Source organism: Eumetopias jubatus, unplaced genomic scaffold (genome assembly GCF_037043125.1).
Source record: "Eumetopias jubatus isolate StellerSeaLion01/CBP00866 unplaced genomic scaffold, mEumJub1_p1.0 scaffold_4, whole genome shotgun sequence".
In the NCBI taxonomy this organism is placed as follows: Eukaryota; Metazoa; Chordata; class Mammalia; order Carnivora; family Otariidae; genus Eumetopias; species Eumetopias jubatus.
This window is the reverse complement of record NW_028274810.1, coordinates 100,975,167-101,001,809: the sequence shown is the minus strand read 5'-3', so window position 1 is coordinate 101,001,809 and position 26,643 is coordinate 100,975,167. Positions and strand designations below refer to the sequence as shown.

The window sequence follows — 26,643 nt, the reverse complement described above, 5'->3', positions numbered from 1 at the left end:
CTAGCAGGGCCTGTGGCCCCTTAGAATAAAGACTACATTTCTCAGCTTCCCTTATAGCTAATTTTATAATATGACTAAACTCTGGTCAAGGGATATAAACAGAACTACAGAATTTCAACTTCTGGAAACTGATTACTGAAAAGAGGCCCTGCTCTCCTTATCCTTCCAATGAGCCTAAAGGCAAATGTATTGGCTGGAGGTGGAGCATGAAATGGATCAAAAATGACAATGGGGGTCACGGAGACACGTGAAGCTTGGTGAGTTGGTGCAGAGTTCGTCTCAGCATGCATGGCAGTGCTGGGATGGATTCCTCCTCGTCTTCATCCGTGGCGGGTTTGGGCTCAGTGGACCCACAGCTGCAACATTTCATCAAGGTGGAGAATCAGAAGCAATGCTTCCAGCAACTGGTGCACCAGATGAGGGAACTTTGTTGGGAGAAGTGCATGGACAAGCCTGGGCCAAAGATGGACAGTCGGGCTGAGGCCTGTTTTGTGAACTGCGTTGAGCACTTCATTGATACAAGCCAATTCATCTTGAATTGACTGAACAGACCCAGAAATCCAAGCCAGTTTTCTCAGAAAGCCTTTCTGACTGATCTCAGCATTATCTCTTTGGAAAAGGAAGGTAGTTCAAGAAATGAAGAGCTGTTGATGGGACAGTTGAAGAAGAGGCTAGGGGGGAATTGGCTCCCACCTTTGTCACTCTTGGGACATCCTGTCATCTGAGAATGAACAAAGACCAACTGTGTGTGGGGGGGTGAGGGTCATATGTGTACTTTGTTGTGTTTTTTAATGCTAATCTTGTGAAAACAATTGACAGATGAATGGAAAACTCTACTAGATGCATATTACTGTATGTGGGACTATGCTTTCTCAAAGTCCCATTAACTGCTCCCTATAATTTTGATAGTGGAACTGCTTTCTATAATTTGACTGTGGGACCACATTAGGTAAAATCTGTCATTTGTGTGGATTCATTTCAGATTTCTGGGGAGACTGGCTATACATCTTTGTGTCTCTCAGAAAGGGCAGCAGTGGGAGAAGAGTAATTTGGTACTTAACTATAGGCCTCCTTATCTAGTGTTTTGACTATCAGTGCTGGAAAAAAATCTATGGGATGGTCAAACAATACACTGAGCTTTCTAGATTCTCTCCCTCCCTTATGCTGTGATTTTCTTTAATGTGTAAGGTATGGTCTTGAGGTAGTACAGGTAGCCTGAGTGTCTAGAGGTCTTTTGTTACAAAGGAATCTAGCCAGCGAATATAATTCTCATTACTAAACTGCCATAAGGAAGAAGCTTACTTACCCTGTATTCAGGGTCCGAAAAATTCAAAGATGTGCCTAAATAGGTTATAAAGATTTACGCCAGGCAAAAACTAACAGCAGTTTCAGGTAGAGGTGCATGTTAATGTTAATCAGTGTAGACTCCATTTATTGCACTCTTTTGATCACTGAAATAAAGGCTTCTACAAAATTTAAAAAAAAATGACAATGGGAATGGAGGCCACATGCAATAAAATTAACAAAACCTTTGACTGGAGCTAAAGAACAAGACCAAGAATTTACTATTCACAATTTAGCATTTCTGGCCACTGTACACAAATATCTTTAAATTATTTTAAAATGGAGCAAAATAGGGGCACCTGGGTGGCTCAGTTGTTAAGCGTCTGCCTTCGGCTTGGGTCATGATCCCAGGGTCCTGGGATGGAGCCCCGGATCAGGCTCCCTATTCCTCGGGAAGCCTGCTTCTCCCTCTCACACTCGCCCTGCTTGTGTTCCTCTCTTGCTGTGTCTGTCAAATAAACAGAATCTTAAAAAAAAAAAAAAAAAAATGGGGCAAAATATTTAAACCACATTCATGAACAGAATGACATCCAGAACAGTGATTTGGGGAAAACATTCTAATTTTTTTTTTAAGTTAAACTAGGAAGGAATAGATAACCCTAGCAAGTGTGTAAAAACATACAACACAGTGCTCTCGATTCAGAATGACTAAAACAGTTTGAGTAGATAGCATACTATTACCTTCCAGTAGGATTAAGAATCAGTCCCTACAGGCAGATAAAATAAGGCAGAACAAAGTCCATAACTGCCTCCCTGAAGAGACTTCACCAAGCTTCTAGTGCTGACTCTACCCCAAAGGTTTCACAAGTAGGAATAAGGGATGGTAACTTCTGCAAACTGACTGGCACGTTGTGTAGAAGGTAGTTTGATGGTGTCTGCTGGCACCACTCAGGCTCTCTCTTTTCTTCTCCACTTCCACATGGGTTTGATTTTAGGACTTGAGAGAGAATATGTGGCTGCTCCTCCAACAAAATACAGGGACCACTGATAACCAAATTTTCTGGAACGTTTTATTATTTATGAAAGTTAAAGCTGACCAGAATTCATACTACACTAAATTCTCAGATTTTACTTCATACTAGAAAAGAAGGCATTCTCTCTAATGTCACAGCTTTATCTCCTCCTTTCCACGCCATTAACTGTGGATAAAAAACAGAGCACACAAATGTGTCTGATCCATTCTCTGAAGTGAAGATTTACTATCCAAAGGTGACGCAAAGTCTCCTGCTCTACCTACAGAACACTTCTCCAGTTTCAAAACTACAAATTCAGTCACTTGCAGAGGCCAAAATCCCATGGTACATCAGGGGTAAGTGGAAAGAATTACAATGGCACTACATTAAAAATCTTTGGACATCCAGACATACCCTTTAACTCAGCAATTCTATTCCTAAGGAGAGTGAGCAGAAGTGAATAAATGCTCACCACTGTCGCTCATAAAGGAAAATATTTGGAAAGAACCTAAAATCCAACAATATACAACTAGTCAGACAATGGTATCTATCCATTAATTCAGGTGCACCTAATGCTTTTTGGGCAGCAAGGGACTTTAACAACCTATACACAACTCTTCAAAAACAATTTTATTTTAAAGTCACAAAAAAAGTGAATTAAAATATTTATCACAGTAAGAGAAAAAATATTTATAATACAAGTACCTCTTGACTCCTTAAATAATAAAATTTATTAAAGGTTATTCCCTTAATAACCTCAATAATTTCAAAGTTCTGATGAACATCAACATTAATTTCAGATGTTTTTCTCTGTTATGTGCTATGGGAATATCTGTGGCTCACACTGGTGTCACAGGTACTACCAATATCACTACAGTTTATTGCCTATCTTCATAACTGAAGCGTAACTGAATGCTGAGTGTCATTTGAAATGTAATGAAGTTCACAGTCTTCTGAATTATATTCACAGTCCCCTGGGTTGACCATGGACCCTTCCAGGTTGAGAATGCCAGTATTACTGGTATTAGAAAGCAGCAGTGATTCAGATTTATAATTACTGGCATGGCAATAAATTCAGGACATGTCAATTTCAAAAGCATTATTACAAAACAGTCAGTAGCATAACCCCACACCTGTTTACTAAGGAAAGGGATAATACAACAAAATATGAACAGCAGACTCATGGTTTTGAGATTTTTAACTTTTGCTTATCTGAATATTTCAATGTTCTTCCCTGAAAATGTATTATTTGCTCATCCAAAAGAAAAAAGAACAAATGCAGGAGGGGAAATATGGGGGAAAGATAAAAAGAAAGGTCTATAGCCAAATTTCAAAAATACATTCACAGGGCAAAGGCAAAAGGCAGCAGGTGAATTCAGAGGCAAGAACACTGAAATGGGACCACTGCTCATCAGTTCAGAAACAACACTGAAAAGGGAGTCGGCGATCCATCTGTGGCTGTACCAGAGGCCATAGCACTGAGTATCCTAGCAGTTGGGGGGCCGGGGGGGGGGGGCAAGTAAGAGAAGTAAAACATATAACAAAATTGCTGCTTTCTACAAACAAGTAGCCTCCACCAATCAGGACAGGAATGCCAAAAGCACTGCAACTCCATGATACCAAATATCTGCTTTCTGGATAGTTGCAAACTTCAAAAGCATTCTAGTTTATGAGCCTGAAAGATAGCCCAGGGTTTTTCTCCCTCAAAATGTCTCTTTTTCCAAAGAAGACATCCAAATGGCCAACAGACACATGAGAAAGTGCTCAACATCACTTGACACCAGGGAAATCCAAATCAAAACCTCAATGAGATACCACCTCACACCAGTTAGAATGGCTAAAATTAAGTCAGGAAACAACAGATGTTGGCGGGGATGTGGAGAAAGGGGAACCCTCCTACACTGTTGGTGGGAATGCAAGCTGGTGCAACCCCTCTGGAAAACAGTATGGAGGTTCCTCAAACAGTTGAAAATAGAGCTACCATACGATCCAGCAATTGCACTACTGGGTGTTTACCCCAAAGATACAAATGTAGTGATCCGAAGGGGCTACGTGCACCCCAATGTTTATAGCAGCAATGTCCACAATAGCCAAACTATGGAAAGAGCCAAGATGCCATTGACAGATGAACGGATAAAGAAGATGTGGTGTGTATATACACAATGGAATATTATGCAGCCATCAAAAGGAATGAAATCTTGCCATTTGCAAGGATGTGGATGGAACTGGAGGGTATTATGCTGAGCGAAATAAGTCAATCAGAGAAAGACATGTATCATATGATCTCACTGATATGAGGAATTCTTAATCTCAGGAAACAAACTGAGGGCTGTGGGAGTGGTGGGGGTTGGGAGGGATGGGGTGGCTGGGTGACAGACATTGGGGAGGGTATGTGCTATGGTGAGTGCTGTGAATTGTGTAAGACTGCTGAATCACAGACCTGTACCTCTGAAACAAATAATACATTATATGTTTAAAAAGAAGAAGAAGATAGTAGGAAGGGAAAAATGAAGGGGGGAATTCGGAGGGGAAGACAAACCATGAGAGACGATGGACTCTGAGAAACAAACTGAGGGTTCTAGAGGGGAGGGGGGTAGGGGGATGGGTTAGCCTGGTGATGGGTATTAAAACGGGCACGTACTGAATGGAGCACTGGGTGTTATACGCAAACAATGAATCAGGGAACACTACATCAAAAACTAATGATGTAATGTATGGTGATTAACATAACATAATAAAAAAAAAGTCTTATAGCCAGTACAGAGAGCAAACTGGAAATCTGATGTCCATTGTCCAGCCTGAAATGTGAGGTATAAAATCCCCTGTAAGGAAGAAGCATAACCTCCCCCTAAGTGCTGAGTGCTGCTAGAGTTAATTCTCAAATACAAACCTCAAAACTTAAGTGTATTTTTGCACCATGGAATCATGGTAATTAAAACACTACATTTAGCTTTTTATTGTTCCCAACAATATAAAAACACAGCATAACAGGTGAGGCATTTTTGACATTTCCCTTCCCTCTACTAAAGAGAAAAAAAGTATAATTATACAAAGTATTGTTAACATTCCCTCAATCAATTCGGTAATTGTACGTAGAGTACCTATGTTTTACAATACCAGCACAAGAGGATGACAGGACAAGCATGAAAACTAAGTGCCACCTAATAAAAATAGTAACAGCCTGCCTTAGAGCCTACAGTCACACACAGCTTTACTAACGGAGCACAAGTTAAAATGTTAATTAAAAGCTGAGAATAATGAAAAGTAACATACTGAAATAATATTAAAAATCTATATTATAAACTCACTCCATTTCCCCTTTTTAAAGGGAACTTAAAGCCATAATCAACTCCCCACAACATTTTTTTTTTTTTTTACAATATCTCTATTGGTCAGTTGAGCCACTAACACACCATCTGTCAAGCACCAACATCTGCCCAGCACACAGAGAAAGCCAGAACAATGCCTACAGCCTTTAAAGGGAATAGAAAACAACTCTATCTTTGCCTTTTACAGTTCAGTTTACACATTCTACTAATTATCACACTAGACATCACTGAAGAGGTGTTCCTTGTAAAGGCAAATGAATAAGGAAATTTAGAAATATAAGTGAGAAAATAAATTTAGGGGTCAAATGAGTGAACAAATGTAGAATTTCTTTCATATGTAACATATAGTATGCTGCCTAATTAGTCTGAACACATATTTAATGGTGAAATAATGAAAAAGATTTAAAGGTACTGGATATTTAATGCATTCATAATGATAAAGGGTGATTATGTAAATAGACTTGGTAAATTGACTTTAGAAGTCTATCCATTTCCAGGCATTTTAACCATTAACTTAAAAGAACCAGGTAACTTACTTAACTGCTCCCCTCTATTTCTTGGTACTTAAAAATTTATTAAAAAATTTATACTAACACAAACATATGAAGGAATAGAAAAGCGTATTTTTATTTTTGGTAGTGTTTGCGGCATTCAGGTATCTTCAAAGCAAAACTCATGTACACAAGTATCTATTCTATAGTATTTAAATGTTTCACAAAAGGAAATCATTCTTATATAGATTTTAAAGTAATTCAACAAACATAAACCCTGTTCCATCTTTAAATTCACAGACAATGTTTTTAATCTTGGAAAGTCTGGTTTTCTCAGCTGGTGAAGCTGTCAGAATAAATAGAAGGCAGCATCTGGAAAGATGACAAACACATGGGTCAACGTCAACTACAAGCCAATCCCTGTCAAGAGCAGAGCCAAATTCCTGCATTTCAATTTCAATGATGTTCTCCAACTCAAAATACCACCATGCCACTTCAAATCAAAATTGTTTCCTTTAAAAAAGAGCTTTTTACAAAACTGATAGAGTATAACAGATTAAACAACTCTTTCAGCAATTTCCTCAGCTACTACAAAGCGAGGCATCGATGTATAATTATAATAAAGGGAACATTTAACAATTAATTGAGCCAGAAAAAGCTAAACCTCCAGAGCTTAGGAGTTCAAACACTTGCTCACCAAGCATAAGGGCCGAGATTTTAACATAACTGCAGGAAATCTCAGTCCAATTACACTCTAGGTAAATATAAATCTTGTTCCACTGTGACTGGGACCCTATTCGTCACAGTCCATCAGGCTGATTTTAGTACCCAGCTTGGAGATTCAAACAAAAGAACCCCTACCCCCTCTGTTGTCTCTCCCCCACGCTGTGGTGTTAATCCAGTTCCTCCAGGTTCCGTGCTGGACAAATTTCTCTGGAAGGCTGCTGGCTTGCTTTTATAACCAACCAACAAGTAAGACTCCCAAAACATATCACACAACTGTGAGGTGATAACATCTCTGAAAATATTAATGATTTGTGCCAGTTTATAATGGTGACATATTAACTAATTTACGCTCTTTCCTCATTCAGTTTCTATGTAGAGGAGATGTACATACGGTCAAAAAGAAAACGGAAATAAACACAAAGGGCTTCAAAGTGGCATCATTTGGGATGGCAACTACTTCACAGGGAGATCTTCCCCACTGGCAAACTTTTTTTTTTTTTAAGTAATCTCTACACCCCATGTGGGGCTCAAACTTATGACCTCAAGATCAAGAGTTGCATGCTCTATCAACTGAGCCAGTCAGGCGTCCCATCCACTAGCAAATTTCTTGAGAAAAATTTATACTGACTTAATGGGGGAGGGTGGGATGGAGAGCCCCACGACTTTATTCATAAGGCATCTTTCTATGCCTCATAGCGTTTGATGGGAAGCAGGAAAAATTACAACTTAATGCCAACAAGTTTCAACAATACAAACAAGTAAAAATTATTTTTAATTTAACTGGATAAATAAAGCAACATTTTTAAAGGTAGCACAAAGCACTTAGTAAAGTAGTGAAAGAATTTTTTTATTTTTATTTTATTTATTTATTTTTTTTTATTAGAGAGAGAGAGAGAGCACAAGCAGGGGGAGCAGCAGGTAGAGGCAGAGGGAGAATCAGGCTCCCCACTGAGCAGGGAGCCTGACCTGGGGCTTGATTCCAGGACCCCGGGATCATGACCTGAGCCAAAGGCAGACACTTAACTGACTGAGCCACCCAGGCGCCCCAGCAGTGAAAGGATTTTAGGGATTATTAGAACAGACAAAATTGGAGGTTGAGGCAGGCAACTCACATAGCACAGATCGGCACCACGGCCTACAGGTCAAATCTGAACCACTGCCTGTTTTTGTAAGACCCACAAGTAAGGAATGGTTTTTACATATTTTAAGGGGGGGGGACATATTTCTTGACATGTGAAAATAATACGAAATTCAAACGTCAGTGTCCACAGATAAAGTTTTATATATTGTCTACTACTGCTCTCATGACATAAGGGCAAAAACTGAGTTGGTACAACACAGACTCAATCGCCTACAGCAAAGCTGCAAATATTTACTATCTGGTCCTTTACAGAAAACGTTTATTGAACACTGTTCTAGAATTGCTCACTAAATAAGTAAAGCAGCTCAAAGGATAATGTAAATTTTATACCATAGAAGACTACAATGTAAAAGGGCTTTCATTTGAAAATGTTACATTTCCTCAGGAACACCGTTTATAAAATTCTCAAGAATTTTTCTGGAGGTTAATATCAAGTACACTAGCCTGAAACACACAAAATAAACCTTTTAGCCAACATCTTTATAAGGACAGTAGAGTGCCTCTAATATCATGACTCCATGTGCCTCAGATCATCTGTGAATCTAGAGATGGCAAAAGTTCCCTCCCATAATCGCCCCCAAGAAAAACACTGTCAACTGATCAGAGCACTCCTTCGAAATGTACTACATTCAGCCTCAATCACCTGGAAAAGGAGATGAAATGTTTGCCATCTAATTTAGATGATCTATTTTTCTCATCTGGTTTGATCTTCTTTACTGTTCATTCTTCCATTACCATTGCTCTTGTACCATCTTGTGTGAAAACCGTGTTCAGAACTTGAGAGGATAACCGTGAAATGAAAGTACAACAGGTAAGCTTGCTCTCTGTTATCTGAGAACCGGCCATTAGCAAGCCAAGCTACATACCATCAATTTATATACGTTTTAAAGATTTTATTTATTTATTTGTCAGACAGCGAGAGCACGCACACAAGCAGGGGTGTGGCAGGCAGAGGGAGAAGCAGGCTCGCCACTGAGCAGGGAGCCAGACACGGGACTCGATCCCAGGACTCTGGGATCATGACCTGAGCAGAAGGCAGCTGCTAACAGGCTGAGCCACTCAGGCACCCCTACATACCATCAATTAAAAAAAAAAAAAAATTAGTGGGCTTCTAAGTCTTTTTATCAACATGTTGAGTACAAAGGACTCTTGATACACCCTGCACCCCACATTTTTTTAACTTCATATAATGTTTTAATAAATCAGCTAGATAGATGCAGGCTCTACTGTGACCCCCCCCCAAAAAAAAGAGAGAGAGAGAAAGAGAGACAGGTTTCTATGTTCAACATGATATACTCCAGAAAGGGTCTCAAGAAGTAATAACTAAACTTGGTAACCAATATGACCAAAACAAAAGCTCTCTATCAACTATGCCAAACTCAAACCACAGCTAGAGATAAGGCCAATTCGGATTCAGACACATAAATACACATAACCAGGAATGTACCATGAATGACCCACCAGAATGAGATCCTGAACAGCCAGAGCCTAAAACCAACAGGAGCCACATTAACATTGGCAGAGGTATTTGAGAGCAATGTCTGCTCTCAAAAACTTTAGCCAGGAATTCCATGGGTTTTCCACACTTTATTGAGATATTTTTTGAGTATTTGCGCTGGCAAAGCAGCTTCCTAAGAAAAATTTTGTATGAGCCTCTTCCTTTGTCACTGAATAACTTCATAATAGGTCACCAGTCAGGCAACACAGTGAGAGCTAGTGAGCATTCCACCAAACATTTTAAATATCTAAAGGATTATATAGGGCTAAGAAAATGAAAGAACACAAAATCCTAACAGGGTCAAAGATTTTCATCTTCGGAGAGGAATCACATGCATCTTAGGATCTCCATCATATTCAACAGTCTTCAGAGGCAAACTTGAAATGAATGTTTAAAAAAGGTGGGGGGAGGGGAGCAGGCAGTCAAGCTTAAGTGAGTTGCAGACTCTTGTGGCTAGCCAAAGAATGGATACCGGAAGGTGAGAAGCCATCTTCTTTTGGAGTTCTGAAGACAGAAACTTAGTGACTATAAATTTCTTCCTTTAGTAGGTGTACATATCTGGAAAAATTGAAAGATTGAAAAACCTGTGATTAAAAATGAAGTAACCCAAATTAACTGGGGTGGGAATTACCTCCTTAAATTGAAATGCACCCTTTATTCCTGCAAAGATTTAGAATTAAGAAAGATTTAAGAGAATCAATACTATATTAACATTTTCTGGGTTAATAAAGAAAATCAGGATATATGTGATATTTTTATTCTCTTTATAGTCAGAATTTGGCTTATTAACAACAGACCTGTAATTCCAAGTTTGAAAAGTTAACACTTACCTAGGACTTTATTTCATCGGCCTGGCCCTTTCTAAAGAAGCCCTGCGTGTCTGTGTGTTCACTCACTTAATCCCCATCAGAGCTCTTAGGGTGGGAACCCTGGATCCCCATTTTGCCAATAAAGAAACAAAAGCACAGAGGTTTGTTCCTTGTCACCATCCTCAGAGGCTGAACTAGCTGGACTGCGCTGGACTGTCTCTTTGTGTGAAATGGATTCAAACATGCAGTCAGGATCGAAACCTAAATGAGCTTATTATGCCCAACACTGAAATATCTAAGACACCTTTTCAGGTTCACTTCATTTATAGGTCTAATTCACTTCACTTATAAAAAGAATTAAGTACTTAAGAAGGTTTATGTTAATAGATCCCTTAACAATAGAAATCAAATATTAAATTAATAAACAAGCCTAAATGCTGAAGATATTAACTACTTTATCAAAAAGACCAATTATAATTCAAAAAAGCCTCAAAAGTGATTTTTAAAATTTGTTTAATTACAAAAGGGTTAAGGTAAGTAAACTGAACTTTATTTTTTTATTTTTTTAAAGGTTTTATTTTTTTACTTTTTTAAAGGTTTTATTTTTTTATTTATTAATTTGACAGAGAGAGAGAGAGCAGGAACACAAGCAGGGGGAGTGGGAAAGGGAGAAGCAGGCCTCCCACCGAGCAAGGAACCCGATGTGGGACTCGATCCCAGGACCTTGGGATCATGACCTGAGCCGAAGGCAGACGCTTAACGACTGAGCCACCCAGATACCCTGAACTGAACTTTTTTTTTAAAGTAGAGCTGTGTCCTTTAATTTATAACTTTAACAAACTGAATACCGAAGTCAACTTTTTTGTATGCATATTTGCGTGTGTGTGCGCATGCGCACACACACAGTCTTTTCCACACATAAATATCAGCCTTAAAAGACCCTTCCCAAGAAAGTTCTTAGATTAACTGCTCTGTACATGTGTTTATTGCCCAACTCCTATAGGAGACAATGCTGTTCAAGACAGTCTGCCCAAGAAACACAGGGTGAACCCTCAAGTGTAGTCACTACCCCTGCCTATGACTATAAGTATTTGGGGAACGAATGATGAAATGCCTAGAATGTGGGATCCAGAAAACAGAGATGAACAGATTGCCAGAAAGCTACCTTCCTGAATTTGATGATTCATTGCTCATAAAAATGGCTTAAAAGAATTACCATTTAACATGTTCTTGCCATTATCAAGGGTGATTTTTAAATGGCCATATATGAAATATTCCTGTTTCTTTTGGAGTACACGGTTTTACAAAACATTCTAATTCAGTGTTTCTCATGTAGATAACTTCTACTATAATATTATGTATTATGTTGCAGTTCTGCAGAAAATGCTCCTAAAAATAAAAGGGCTTATATAAAATACATGGAAAAGGGCAAATTCCTCAAAAACCTATGCAGCTCAGAAATCAGATTACTACATTTCCTCCAATCAATAATTATACCTCAAGAAAGAAGACATCCCAGGCAGGCACCCCAGAGTGGCTGAAGGCTGCTGTAGGAAATATTTAAAATACACAAAGGGGCACCTGGGTAGCTCAGTTAAACATGAACTCTTGGTTTCAGCTCAGGTCATGATCCCAGGGTTGTGAGATGAAGCCCCACCCTGGGCTCCAGAGCCTGCTTAAGATTCTCTCTCTCCCACTCCCTCTGCCCCCACCCTCTTCCTCTCTTAAAAACAAAAACAAAAACAACAGATTCTGGCTTGAAAGCACCAAAACAATACAGATTAACATGGGGCTTTTGTGAAGGTGAGCATAGCAGACAAGGCAACCTACCATGGTCAGAGCAGGTAAGGTGGGGTGCACCTCCCTGGGGAGAGATCCCTAGGGTGCAAGTGCTCATTATTTCACTTCATTTTAAATAGAGATGAAAGGGCTCATACCAATGCAACAGTCTAATTAAAGTTTAAATTCTCACCTACTTTCCCCTTTTCTGCTAAAATATAATCCTACATTATACTGTGTAATTAATTATATGTTATAATCTATGCCCCTCTATTCACACTCCTCTTGCCTAGAAATAGTTGCATATGAGCCAGTCCTCAACATCATTCCTCTATTTACCTATCAGATACACAGCAAAACCCACTATATAAATATCCGTATGTTGTTACAAGTTCTCACTGAATCGAGTGACAAATAAAATCTTAAAAAAAAAAAAACAGGAAAAAAATTAACGTATCTACAACTAAAAGCACACTAGAATGTGATTAAAAACAAGAAATAAATTTTCACAACTGTTCTAAGGACACATAACTAAGAAAGCTGACGTGCTCACTCAAACCTGAGTCTACCTCGCAACAAAGTTCTTCCCACCTCTTATGGACTGAATTGTATCCCCCCAAAATTCAGATGTGACGTCCTAACCCCAATACCTCAGAATGTGACCTTACAAGAAGAAAAAAGGATCACTGGAGATGTAATGAGTTACAGTGCGGTGGACTCTAATGCCATAGGTAGCAGGGCAAGGGCCCTAAGTCCACCAAGATTGGTATCTTTCTGCAAAAGAGAAATGTGGGCGGACACAGAGACAGGCACAAACGGAGACTGCCATATGAAGACTGCAGGTATGCTAGCACAAGTCAGGGAAATACCAGAAGCTCAGAGAGACCTGAAGAAACAGATCTTTCCTCTTGCCTTCAGAAGGAGCATGACACTGTTGACTCCCTGATCTTGAAGTTCTGGCCTCAAAACTGTGAGAGAATATATTTCCGTTGTGGTACATTTTTATGGCAGCCCTAGCAAAGGCATACACTGCCTCACTGGGCTTCCTCCTCCCAAATAAAAGGTCTAAGATGATTATGCAGACATGCAACCAGAGCAGCCTGCAGTGCCAATAAAGATCTTGGGCTTGATCCTACTGCCAATAAGGGATCCACTGAAAGGCATTCAGCAGGTCAATATTAGGTTCATTGAGTGCAAACAAACTTGTAACACATGTCAAACCATTCAAGCTGGGCCTAAACGTTCTTTTATCTAGAATTTATGTTTCTTATTACACAAAACATATTCCTGCAATCCTAAGAAAAACTTGGTGCCTCAACCCAAAGTAAGAATGCCATAAGACATCTTCCTTTGCGTGTCACATCTACCTAAAACTCTTCTACAAGTACAAGAGACATAGATAAAAATTTATAGATCAAATGCAGTTTTATTTTCTCCAAAAATTCATGTACTGGAACACCAAGTGGCAGAATTTTATTTTGCTTTATTTTATTTTCGCTTTTATTTCATGTTTGTCTTAGCGATTGCCATAGATAAGCTTTCAATTATTCGGAGAATCAAGACTTTGAAACCAAAGTCAGGCTCTTACCAGGTCTGAGCGCAACCCTCAATGAACAATCAGTAACTAAATGTTAAGACATGCCATTTGTTAAAACACTGGGGACTCTCTGCCCTCTTTAACTAGGAACTTGAATCAAAGGGAAATTATCCACTGGGAAAATAGTTTCATGTTTTGACTTTTTAAGTAAATTTTTCATTGAGGTATAACACATACACAAAAAGTGCAAAGCATGATAAACTCCCACAGTGCAAATAAACCCGTAACTGGCAGTGTCACCATGACAGGGAACATGATCGGGCCCTGGAAGGTGCTCTTCATGCCTCATTCCAGACACCAGCGCCCATCAGCCTAACTACCTACCACCTGACTTCAAAACACCAAAGACTGGCCTGGAATCATACAGTATTAGACTTTTTTGTGTCTACTCAACATTATGCTTAATAGTCTACTTTTAACTTCAGTAGTTGTTTAAAAATATGTACATTCCATTCTCATTAAACCAGATTCCCAGGTTTTATTTTGTTTAGTTTGGATTTTTTACAGCTTAAATTCCACTTGCATCAAAGGAAATTAACACCTCAACGTTCAATGTATACTCAGTTCTAGTTTCTAGGTCTTTTTATCAGATCAAGTCCCCAATTCCTAATAAAGGGGGAAATTCTGCAAGTAAAAGGAGGAAATGTTTTTATTTCACCTAAGATTTCATAAACCACAAACTTAAAATTCTTTGTCTACTATATATAAAATTTATCTTCATGAAAAATAACAAACTTTTTCGTAAAGGTAGAAGGAACACAGATGTAACAAACTTGAAATTCCTGAATCTTGATTCCCCCCCCCCTCATGTATGATGAAGATTTCTGTTATTCTAGGAATATATCTAGGGTAAATGGGAAAGTCAAACAGAAGTAGCAGTGGATATGACAAAACATAAGAAATACAGAACCAACTTAAAAGGCATTTTTTTAAAGAACATGTTTCCTTATCAAAATAGCAAGCAAACTGATATGCCATAATGAAAAGGTATCTCTCAATAATTTGAATTTAATTTTTTTACTGTTTTACCTGATGAGGAATAAAAAAAATCATAGTATCTAACTGAAAATAATGAATACACTATTAGTAAGAATGTAAATGGGTACAGCTACTCACTACGGAAAATGGTTTCGAGGTTCCTCAAAAAAACTAAAAACAGAACCACCATACAATCCAGCAATTCCACTTCTGGTTATTTAGCTGAAGGAATGACTATCTAGAAGAGATATCCACACCCTTAGGTTCACTGCAGCATTATTCACAACCTAAGATGAACAGATACAGAAAACATGGTATATAGATACGTATTATCTGGCCATAAAAAGGGGCGGGGGAGAGGGGGATCCTGACAACTGGATGAACCCTGAAGGCATCACGCTAAGTCAAATAGACAAAAAAAGACAAATACTGCATGGTGTCACTTATATGACACCTAACTCACTGAAACAGAGAACAGATTAGTGGTTGCCACAGGGAGGGGGTGGGGGGGGAATGGAGGGCATGGGTGGAGGTGGTCAAAGGATACAAACCTCCAGTTATAAGATGAAAAAGTTCTGGGGATATTAAGTACAGCACGGTGACTACAGCTAACAATACTGCATTGTATGTCTGAAAGTTGTTAAGAGAGTAAATTTTAAAAGTTCTCACCACACCCCCCACACCCCCCCCCCCACACACACACACTAGTACCTATGGGCGGTGATGCATGTGTTAACTAGCCTTATTTGTTGTGGTAATCATTTTGCAATATATACATACTTAAAATTACTACATTGTACATCCTGAACAATATTAGATGTCAATTATATCTCAGTAAAGCTGGGGGGGAGGGAGAAAATAGTGGAAAGAAATTAATATGCCACCCACAGCAAACTTTAGAAATCAATATCCTATGCTAAAGAAGCCCATAAGGGAAATCTGGCTGCACACAGCTGTGTAGTAAATCAATTTGTTACCGTGACAGTCATCTCAAAACTAGAGTAAGGTTGATAAGACAACAAAGAAGTTAGATTAGACATGGGGGCATATATAATAGAGCCCCACAAGGTTTTTATTTTGATTTTTATAACAAGTCTGTTAAATCATTCATTGGCAAATAAATGATTCAAGACAGACTTCCATATTCTAACTTATTCCATTATTCATCCATCCATTCCATTATTCTAATTTTGACATCATTAATCAGCCAATAAATGTTTGAAAAGTTTTCAGAAATTTATTCAACAAATATTTAAAAATACACACTAGATTTACATTACTGTCATAGGTGCCAGGAATTCAATGATAAGCAAAAAACAGACTTTCTGCCTTTATGGAGGAGAGAGACAGATATTAATCCTGAAATAAGAGAAATTAAAAGAAAATTATTAGTTGTAAGTTCTACAAGAAAAGATACATAATGCTATGACAGTGTTTATTAAGGAAATCTGTGTAACCTGGGAGAGGAAAGGCAGTAACACTGAAAGGGGAGGACTGAAAAAAGGACAGGAATTAAGTAAGTCTGTGTGTATATGGGGGAGGGGTTCACTAGCCTGAGGCAACAGCAAGTTGCAAGTGCAAATGGCCTGAGGCAGGAGGTAACAGGGGCAATAAATAACTTCAAGTCCATCATGCTGAGTTCCTGAGGACAAAATAAAAAATAACTCCAGAGATGAGGAGCAGGGGCAAAAAAGAGCTAGTTGTGACCATGCACCAGAGTAAACTTTAGCTAGTGACAAACTGTAAATAATATCCATTTTCTCAATAAAATCTCATTCTTCTCAGACCAAATAATCTGAAGAACACTGAGAGGTCAAGGTCAGTCCCCTTACCAAAGAGTCACACATCCACTGGACCTGGCAACGTGCAAACCCCAGACCGCAACACTGTCACCCACCTGAGCACAAGGCGCACCTCACACAAAGCGGTTATGCTCTGAGTGTCACTGAAAACTTTCTCATCACTTTTGGTTTTCATAGATTCTTTATAACATATTTAGCTTCAGGAGAGAGCATATCTTTTTCATATTTCACAAAGGTCCTCAGATTTACGAAACAATGCCTGCCTTCATAAATTACTCAGTTCAACTCCACACTTTTAAGAACTCACTGTAAGTAAGCCCCAAGTGACGCCCCTTCACATACTCTTCCACACATCAAGCAGGAAGGGCTTCTACTATCCACTAGAAGGTGCAAGATCAATGTGCAATGGCTCCCAAACCCGTTTCCTCAAAACTGATTTCTCTTAGGGAGATAACCAGCAGAAACAGGGCGCCACAATCCCATCAATGGGGAGAAAAGCAGATTTGGTGGTTTTTTGTGGTTTTTTTTTTTTTAACATTACAAAGGTTACCTGAAGTGCAGGACTTCTCAGGGTCATTAACTATGAATCTCTTATGACAGGGACAGTATGTACAGCACTTCCCACACGTGTTTGACTACAAATATTTGAGGAAAGTATCGCCACTGACACAGGAGTAACATTCCCTTGAGAAAGGCGGGCATTCAGTACTGCACAAGGCAGTAGGCCTTTTGACAATGATCCAGACAATCACATTACCAAACTGAATTGTTATGTATCATGAGAAAAGGATAACAAGTAAGATCTTTCCTTATTTTTAAGTTATGATACTATATAATCTCTATCTAAAGAAGTTAACACATTCTGTTCCTTTCCCACGATTCAGAATTGAATAGGTCAATAGCATGTAATGTGTGGTACTCTGTAATGAGACATTCTTCAGTGGCTCAGATACTCTTACTGTCCAATATTTAAGTCTTTTAAATCTTAGACGCTGACGATACTGTGACCCACACATTACTAGATCTCTACCGCAGAGCTCTAACTTGCCTAAAACCTAACGCTATACTTTTATGTCATGTGTCTCCTCAGTTAATCATCAATAAATTGTAGCTGTGACTATAAATTTATCTATATAAGTCCTAATACTGTTTATCTTTTGAAATTCAAAACAAATTCCTATACAGGGGAAAAAAAATTCTGGTACTTTACACAAAGTTCAGAAAAGTTACAGTACTCCTCAGTAAAACAACTGTACCAGGTTAACGACATAATGTAATTTCTCTAACCTCCCTTTCCTAGAAGAACACCAAACTGGGAGGCTTTTAATCTCTTAATTACACCTCATGAAATTCATGTCACTTCTCAGCATTATAAGTAATTCAAACAAAACGATTTTAGCTAGTTTTACTGACTTCTTTAAGAAAAATACCTTAACACACACAACACATGACATGAAAAAAGAAAGTTCTGTGGGGTGCCTGGGTGGCTCAGTTGGTTGAGCCTCTGACTTGTGATTTCAGTTGGGGTCATGATCTCACGGGTCGTGGGATACAGCCCCAACTCCGGCTCAGTGGGGAGTCTGCTTGGGATTCTCTCTCTCCCTCTCTCTGCCCCTCCCCCCACTAGTGTGCATACACTCTCTCTCTCCCTCTCTCTCTCAAATAAATAAATAAATCTTTAAAAGGGGGGGGACAGTTTTGCAGGTGCCCAGTAGGTTCTCAATCACTGGTTTCCCTGCATCTCATCTGAAGGCTGGGTCTGTCTCTCTCTGAACAAGGCTATAAACCTCAATACACTGAGCAAACTATAGCACATTTTCTGGAAAACAAAGCAAGTTAGTTGTCTTCAGCAACTTCTATTTATCACTGGTTAGAGATTCTGAAGCTCGACTCATTGGGAAAGGAGGTTATCAGGAGAAATAAACTTTGGTCTAAAGGCCTTTAAAGATACTTCTTCAGCTTCTGCTCACTCTGCAGCTAATGTGAAACATCCTGCTTCTAAGAATCTTTACTGAGGTTTACTTATCCTACTATGTATTCTATTCTGCAGGGTCACCACTGCCTAATTGTGTTGAAGATAAAAAGCAAGGAGGAAATAAAAAAATGAAATCTACTGAGGAGATGGTGAAGCAAGAGAAGTAGTAGCACAAGGACACAAGGAAAGAAACTGACAAATGAACAAGGACAGAAGACCAAGTTGAGACAGACACAAACAAGAAGCCAGTGAATCCAACTGCCCCGAAGTGGGTCAATGTGTTTCCTACCTTGATTTTTTTTCTACCCAAAACTACTGTATCTCCTTTTCTGGGTCCCCTGCCTTCCCTAACGTGTAAAGAGGCCTGTAAATGCTGATGTCATTTCTCCACCACAAACACTGTGCTCTTACCTCCTGGTCTGTAGACAACATCATCCTCAGTGATGTAAGAGGTTATCTCGCCAGTGTCTGTCCTTTCATAACGAGATTTTTTTTTCGGTGGTTTCTTTTTGTTCTTCTTCGTGGACTCCTCTGTGGTGGCACTATTGTTGTCATTATCCTCATCTTCGCTGTGGTCACTCTCAGCATAATTTTTGGCTCCTCCTTCCAAGGTGCAGCTCCTACGTGGTCTTGAATTCTCACCCTCTCTTGCTTTGTCTCGTTTCTCTCTCTCTCGGTCCCGATCTCGGTCCCGGTCCTTCTCTTTGTCTTTGTCTTTGTCTTTGTCAGCTGTCATGATTCGCCACGTGCCTTCTTCTGTCCTCTCACGGCTAGGCCTCCGTGAAAGGTAGACAGTAAGCCTGGGCTTCAGTCTTCTGAATTTCTCACTCAATTCCAGGGAAAATCCAACCACTCCAACTACCCCAACGTTTCAAAAACGCTAGGCAAGAAGAGAGAAAGAGAAATTGATTTAACATTTTTTCATATTTCCTTCCTAAAATAATGTTTTGTTAAATGAATATCTTACTTACTCATGTTTTAGCCCCAAAAACCTGCCGAACCATTGCAAAAAAGTTAGGACAAGTGATACAAAGTTTAAGCATATAAAGTTTTTGGCCTCAGCTAGCATATGGTTTGGGATTTAATACCACATCAATAATGAAAACATCTCAATGCAAAATAGTAAACCATACTTTCTGTACATCACTTATTTTCTTTTTTTGAAGGAAAAAGTAAAGTGTACCCTAATAGACAACATAAAAGGAGCTTCATAACCCACAACTTCAATTTACAAGGGCAAGAACCTATATACTAAAACTATTTCCACCTGGGGGAAAAAAAATAATTTGGATAGCCTGGGAAAATGTCTCAAGATGTCTCTCACAGGGAACTATCTTCTTAGACTCTTTCTAGCCACATCTCCAAACTTCCAGAGCTCCTCTCAAGAATAAACACAGGCATTGACTCAAATAAAAGTGATGACCCTCAAAGCAAGATTCTTTTGCCTTCAATCACAATTTTTCCCATCTTCTAAGTCTACTACTCTAGTTATTTTCCAGGAAAAATGGTATCTCTGAATTATCTCTGCCTTAGCAAAATCAAACAGCTTCCAAAAACAACCTTCCATCTTTAGGGAATAGTAGGTGGTTTTTACATTCTTTCAAATTTCCACTATAAATAATTTCCCTAGTAAACTCCTCTCTAGAACTAAGCCCAACAAGGAAAGACTGAAGTTTTTAACACTTTACAATGAGAAGAGAGAATCTCCAATTCCAATCCAACACAATTCTTATAAAAAATTTTATAGTGCAGTGGGAGGACGATGACAGACAGACATGGACTGTTTTGTTTACAAGTCAGTTTTGGGACATAATTAACAGTAATTTATCTTTTGCCGTCCTGTATCAGCTTCCTCAACATCTTCTCTCATTTGTTCAACGATCTATACTAAACACTAACTAGGTGCCAGGTCTTTGGAACTGAAGATACAATGAGGGAAAAGCTCAACAGTCCTTGCCCTCAATGCTCTAATGCAAAAAAAAAAAAAAAAAAGGCAAACAACTGATCAATATGAGAACCATCTGTTTCTTATGTTACTAGGGCCAGACAGAAAACGACATATGCAAATAAAGGAAAGATTGGTCGTCTTTACTTAGACAACAACAAACAAATAACTTGCAATCACATGTCTTAAACACAGAGAAAATTCCATTTGGTCACACCAAAACCATAAAAATTATCACATACTCACTCCAAAGCTCTTAGGTCAAATCTGGCACCAGAAAAGACCTCTCCACAAGCACCTCAAATAACCTTACTTGTTCAAAAAAATATAAAATAATCACAACCACCTTTGGGAGACAGACCTATGAAGGAGCAATGCTGACAATTTAAAACAAAGTCCGAAGGGAGAAAGCATGTAGTACAGGCATGTACTACAGACATTTCCTTCTACATAGGAAATAGGCTTCTAGACAGGATTTCAATTTTCTAAACATATTTCAAGAAAATGAAAAATTATCCCAGTGCCTGCAAAAGTTCTGCCTAGATGAATCATCTGCTAACCAGACAGTAATATACTCCCAAGTCCCTGAAGGCCACTAGTGTTAGCAATTGAAAACACACAAAGAGACATATTACTTTCTCTACTGGGCTTAAGTTTAAAGCATGAACAAGCCAATCATGCAAGAAAGAAAACTATCAGCTAACACCGTTGTTAAAACATTCCTCTTTGACACTGAAAACATAGCAAGGTCTACTGGGAATCTAAAAAGAACAAGCAGCTTAGGCTGAAAACCTCTCAGATACAGCTGAAGGACAGACAACTTACTTATTTAGGAAAAAGATCATTCTCTCCAGGGTTAACAAGATAACCAGAAAATTATGTAAAAATATTATTTCAGCACTCAAAAAGGAAAGAAATATTAAGTCCAAATTGTACATTCAACACTACTCCTTACAAAATCATATACTAGCTTCTTTTTACAAAGAAATTTGAGTTATTTCTGCCAAGAGTAAGCAAGAAAGAAAAATTCAAGAAACAACAGAGAGGGCATCCACAAAATAAAATCCCATGTGTGTATCCAACTTTCAGTTAACTAAAACAGTGATAATCCAACGCAAAAGTCAACCAATTACCATTTACATTTGGCTCTAATATAAAGTGCAACAGGGATGTATGTTTCTTTTCCTCTGCATTTACCATACTAATCAGAATTTTTCTGAGCCTCATTATACAATGACCAACACACAATAATAATGTGACATTTGAGGAAAGGGACCCAGAGAGAAACCAGATGGCAATGACAAGGGTAGTTGTCACTTCAATTTGCCAGAAATGATCTACCAATACAACATCATTTTCGTTAACAATAAGGGGTTTACAAAGCAGGTTCCTGCCATGATCTCGTTCAATTCTTTCTCTCAACAACTCAATCAAGTGAACCAGACAGAAGTCACCGTCCCCAGTTTATAGACTACAGAAGGGAAACCGTGAAGAAACCATGTGCACGAAACCATACAGCCAATTATTTCTGCCAAAGTAAATCCCATCTGACCTGACTGCAACCTACTACTCAGGTCATAATCTGTGCCCCCAAGGTCACCAGCTCTTCATAGGTGCTAACTTTTCCTGCACGCATCCAGGCTGATAATTTGCACAGACAGATTTAGGAAACACACTCACTTTGCCCTTCCCTTCCCCAAAAGAAATTTTTGTCCAGTTACAAAGACAAAAATATTGAGGGTATTTCTGTTGATTCACTGCTCAACCCAGTTAAACAAAAACCAGTATAAGATACTTTATTTTTTTAAGATTTTATTTATTTGAGAGAGAACGAGAGCGAGCGCACATGTGCACACACACAAGTGTGAGGGGGGTGGAGGGTGGGAAGGGCAGAGGGAGAGGGAGAGAGAATCCCAAGCAGACTCCCCACTGAGCTCAGAGCCCCATGCGGGGCTCAATCCCACGACCCCGAGGATCATGAGTTAGATGCCGAAATCAAGAGTTGGACACTTAAATGACTGAGCCACCCAGGCACCCCGATAAGATACTTTAATAAGAAAAAAAAAAAGAAAGAAAGAAAATCTAATCTAGAACACGTTCAGATTCACAACAGTCTTCATCTATTCACTGAACAAATGTCTACCAAATCCCTACTGTGTACTAGTTACTGCTGCTCTAAGTGTAAGGAAAGCAGAAAACCGCACACAAACTTCTCTGCTCTTGTGGAGTTGATGTTCCAGGGAGTGGGAAAAGACCATAATCAAAAGAATGATATGTATATAGTACATGAAAAGATCTTAAATGGGGAATCCAATGGAGGGGACACAGAGTGTGGGAGAATTGTAATCTTAAATGATGGTGAAGGAAAGCCTCAGGCTTTGCCCCAAGCAAGAGTGTTAGAGAAAAAGCCAGGAGGGCACATGAAAGGAGATCATTCCAGCAGAGGGAGAGGAGGTACAAATGTCCAGAGGCAGAAATGAGCTGAGCACACTCAAGACACAGGAGGCCAGTGGGGCTGCAGTGGCATGAGGAAGAGGGAAAGTGGTGGGAGATGAGTTCAGAGAGGTGAAGGGGGCGGGGAGGCTGGATCCTGCCCTTGTATGCCAGTGTAAGGACTCTGGAGCCTTTATTCAAGTGCCACAAAGTGACATGAAGTGACTCGAATGACATTTCAGCCACTGCAGGGATCTGAGTAACAAAGAAAGACATGATCTGACTTGTGTTTAAGATCACTCTGGTCATTGAGAAAAAACCTAAAGGGATGCAGGGGTTGCAGCATGAAGACCGGTGAGGGAGGAGGCTTACTGCAACAAGCCAGGTAAGAGGCGAAGGTAGTTGGGATGGACCAGCATGGCAGGGGCAGAGAAAGGGAGAAGTCTTATTTTCTGTGTATTTTTAAGATAAGTCTCAAACTGGATATGCTGACAAACTGGGAGATAAGGTGTGAGGGAAGAAGTCAGGAACAACTCCAAGGGTTCTAGCATGAGCAGCTGGATGGTGAAGTGGGCATTATATGAGTTTTGGAAGAAAGATTAAGAGCTCAGGTACGAACATGCTAAGTTTGAGAAGCCTTTTAAAAACCACATTAAGAGGGGTGTCTGGGTGGCTCAGTCAGTTAAGCGACTGCCTTCGGCTTGGGTCATGATCTCAGGGTCCTGGGATCAAGCCCCGCCATCCGGCTCCCGGCTCAGTGGGAGGCCTGCTTCTCTCTCTCTTACTCCCCCTGTTTGTGTTCCCTCTCTCGCTGTCTCACTGTCAAATAAATAAATAAAATCTTAAAAAAAGAAAAAAACATATAAAGATTTTCAGTAGACAGAGGTCCAGGCTGGAGATAAAAATTTACTTTTTAATTTAGTTTTTAAAGACATGAATTGAATGAAATCACCAAGGAAGTGAATGTGCATAGTTTTTCTGATAAAATTTTTTAAACCCACAAAAACCTTTATTACTCATGCTTGAGTGGAGAGGATATTCAAAACAGACCTACAACTTATACATTTCCAAAAGCAGCACCCCTAGGACTCATAAAAAAACATATATTCCTCTCACTAGTTTCCACATTTATCAGGTTGCACTTCATCATTTTATCTTAACTGGTAAAATCTGGTCAGCTAGCCTCGCTGTGTTCTCATCTAATCAGAGTCAAAGGCCTTCAAGAGTCAGCTGATACAGAACTACTCTTTATTAACTTCAGCTACTTCACCCTGCACATAAACCTCGTTTACCTCTTCAAAGTGAAGCCAACAACCACCCACAAACCCCTCAACACTACTTATCAGAACCGATTCAGATAAAGTGCTAAAATTTCTGTCATGCTCCAGGCCCAAACCTCACTTTAAGAAAACCACTTCCTGACACTATTTAAGCAGTCCCAGGAGGTCAGACCCATGTCAGAACTGGACTCAAAAGCCAAGACCAAGTTCTTGGCACTTCTATGTACTGAACTGCCTTGGGCAAATCACTCTACCTCTCTGAATCCATTTCACTACTGTAAAATAGGGACAATCACCAGCTACTTCACAGAGCTGCTATGAGAATTAAGTTAATTAAGCAAACCACATGCATACACACTCACAGACTGTGAAGTGCTTTCCAGATGTAAACTCTCACTAGTAGATAATACCCAATAGTATATTGTGCTGTGCAAGATATAAATGTCGCCAAACATCATCCCTACCCTCAAGAACTTAGTATCTCTTGTGGCGCGGGTTGGGAGGGGGAATTCTATTGTACAACTGAGAACTAAATCGTGTAAAATGGACTGCAAATGACAAAAATTCAAAAAGATCCTCTCTGGGATCATGTAAAACTTACTTGTCCATGAAAAGCTGCCATTCCCTCCTGAGTTCTCACTCCCTGACTGCTAACAATCTGTTACTCAAGCCAAATTCTGTAGGACACTTGACTCACCAAATGCAGCTAGTGAAGTACAATTAATTCTTCCTCATTCAACCAGATCAAGAAATATGTTTGTCAGATGCCCAAACACACACCAGGCATTTTGCTCAGCTCTTAGGGTCTACCAATCACATCCTGAGTATCTCTATAGTTTTACCCACTGCTCCCACTGATTCAGTAACAAGGCATCATCATCATCTTTCACACAGATTAACACAACTGCCTAACTGATCTCTGTGACTAAAATTTTGTTTCTGCCTTCCTTCCAATTCATCCTGCAATGAAGCCAGCCAGCATGTGTGACACTGCACCACTTTTTTTAAACAGCTTTAAAGAACTGTAATTCACACCCCCACACAACCCAGTCTTTAAAGTACAATTCACTGTCCGCCATTCCTTTCCAAAGACTGCAGAGAGACCTTCATGTCCTGACTGCCCCTTTGCTTCTCCATCTCCATCTCTCCTGTGTGTTCCAGCCACCTCAAAGCACTTCCTTCCATCTCAGGAATCCATGTGCTTAGAATACTCATCCCCTCCCCTTGGTCTGCCTAACCTCTGCTCACCTTCAGGGCTTCGGGCATTTCTGCTGCCTAACTCCAGGAAGGCTCCCATTGTTCCCCATTCTGCCTGTAAAAGGGCCCTTGCTGATCCCACTACCATCATCCATTGCTAACCTGTGTCCATTCTCCACTAATTGACAAGGACCATGGCTATCCTATCATGTTTACTGAAACAATTCCCATTAAAGCAATTTCCTCTCTGTATCAAATCCACTGGAGAGTGTCGACCTCATTATCATTTGACCATTCAGCATCCCAGGGCTGAACACATACCGTCCTTCTGGAAAGGCTGCTTGCCTTTGGCTGACCTGGCATGGGCCTATCTACCTGATCCCCCACCCCCAGTACCCTGCCAGCCAGAGCAGGAGTTCTACAGGGCACTGTGTGGGGTCCCTTCATCATCCTCAACTTCCATCCTCATCAATCTCATAGATGTCCAACAGCCCACAGGTAACACAAAACACACAGGTGATCCACAAATGTACATGTCTACCAAACCTCGGCAGAGTGAAAACTGTCCACCTGGAAGTCTCCTCCTGGAGGTCTCAAAGGTACCCCCATATATCCAAACCAAAGGCACACTGTGGCCCCAAATGAGCCCCTCTTCTAAATGGTCTCAGTGACTGGTGCCCCCGCCCATCCTTGTTATGCAAGCTGGACACCTAGGCAGCATCATTACTCCCTACCTTTCATCCTAGCATCAACAAATCCTGTCACTGTTACCTTATAAATTTCTCTCAACTTCCTCTACTTCAGGACCCCTCCAACATCACAACCTCCGTTAAAGCTCCTAGGATGGCTTTTCTGGACCACTTCAACTGGCTTCTCTTCAAATCTATTCCTATGAACCGTTACAATTCTCCTTCTACACTTTAGCCAGGGTACACCTTTCAAAAGGCTGATGTGATTATGTCAATCCACACCTTAAAAATGGTCATTCAATGACTTCCCACTTATGTTAGCTAAAAACCCAAATCATAACATGATCTACAAGGCCCTTTAATTTTTTCTTAAGTTAGCTCTACCCCCAATATGGGGCTTGAACTCACAACCCCTCAAGACCAAGAGCTGCATGCTCCTCGGACTAAACCAGACAGGCGCTCCAAGCCCGTATACCTTTTTATCTGACTCATCTCACACCGCTCTGGCATTTCTTCCCTCAGTTCCCTGAACACACCACACTCCCTCCTACCGGGAAGGAGTACTCTGCTCAAGTTCTTCATTTGGTCTGTGATGCTCCTCTCCCTTCTTGGCCTAGGTAGCTCCTACTCTTCCTTCAGGTCACAGCTCAATAGCAACTTCCTTGAGATGTCCTTTC

General features: G+C 39.8%; 1 protein-coding gene and 1 pseudogene across 4 annotated transcripts in view; one reads left to right on the top strand and one right to left on the bottom strand.

Moving 5' to 3' along the window:
* Positions 1-26,643, bottom strand: part of RERE (arginine-glutamic acid dipeptide repeats) — a 411,621-nt gene that overhangs the window by 239,227 nt on the left and 145,751 nt on the right. For all 4 annotated transcript variants that reach the window (XM_028108513.2, XM_028108516.2, XM_028108514.2 and 1 more), the window contains exon 2: positions 18,834-19,302. In XM_028108513.2, the coding sequence (XP_027964314.2) occupies positions 18,834-19,158 (325 nt within the window). In that variant the 5' untranslated portion in view covers positions 19,159-19,302. The remainder of the gene's footprint in view (positions 1-18,833; positions 19,303-26,643) is intronic.
* LOC114213349 (mitochondrial import inner membrane translocase subunit Tim8 A pseudogene) lies at positions 303-595 on the top strand (annotated as a pseudogene).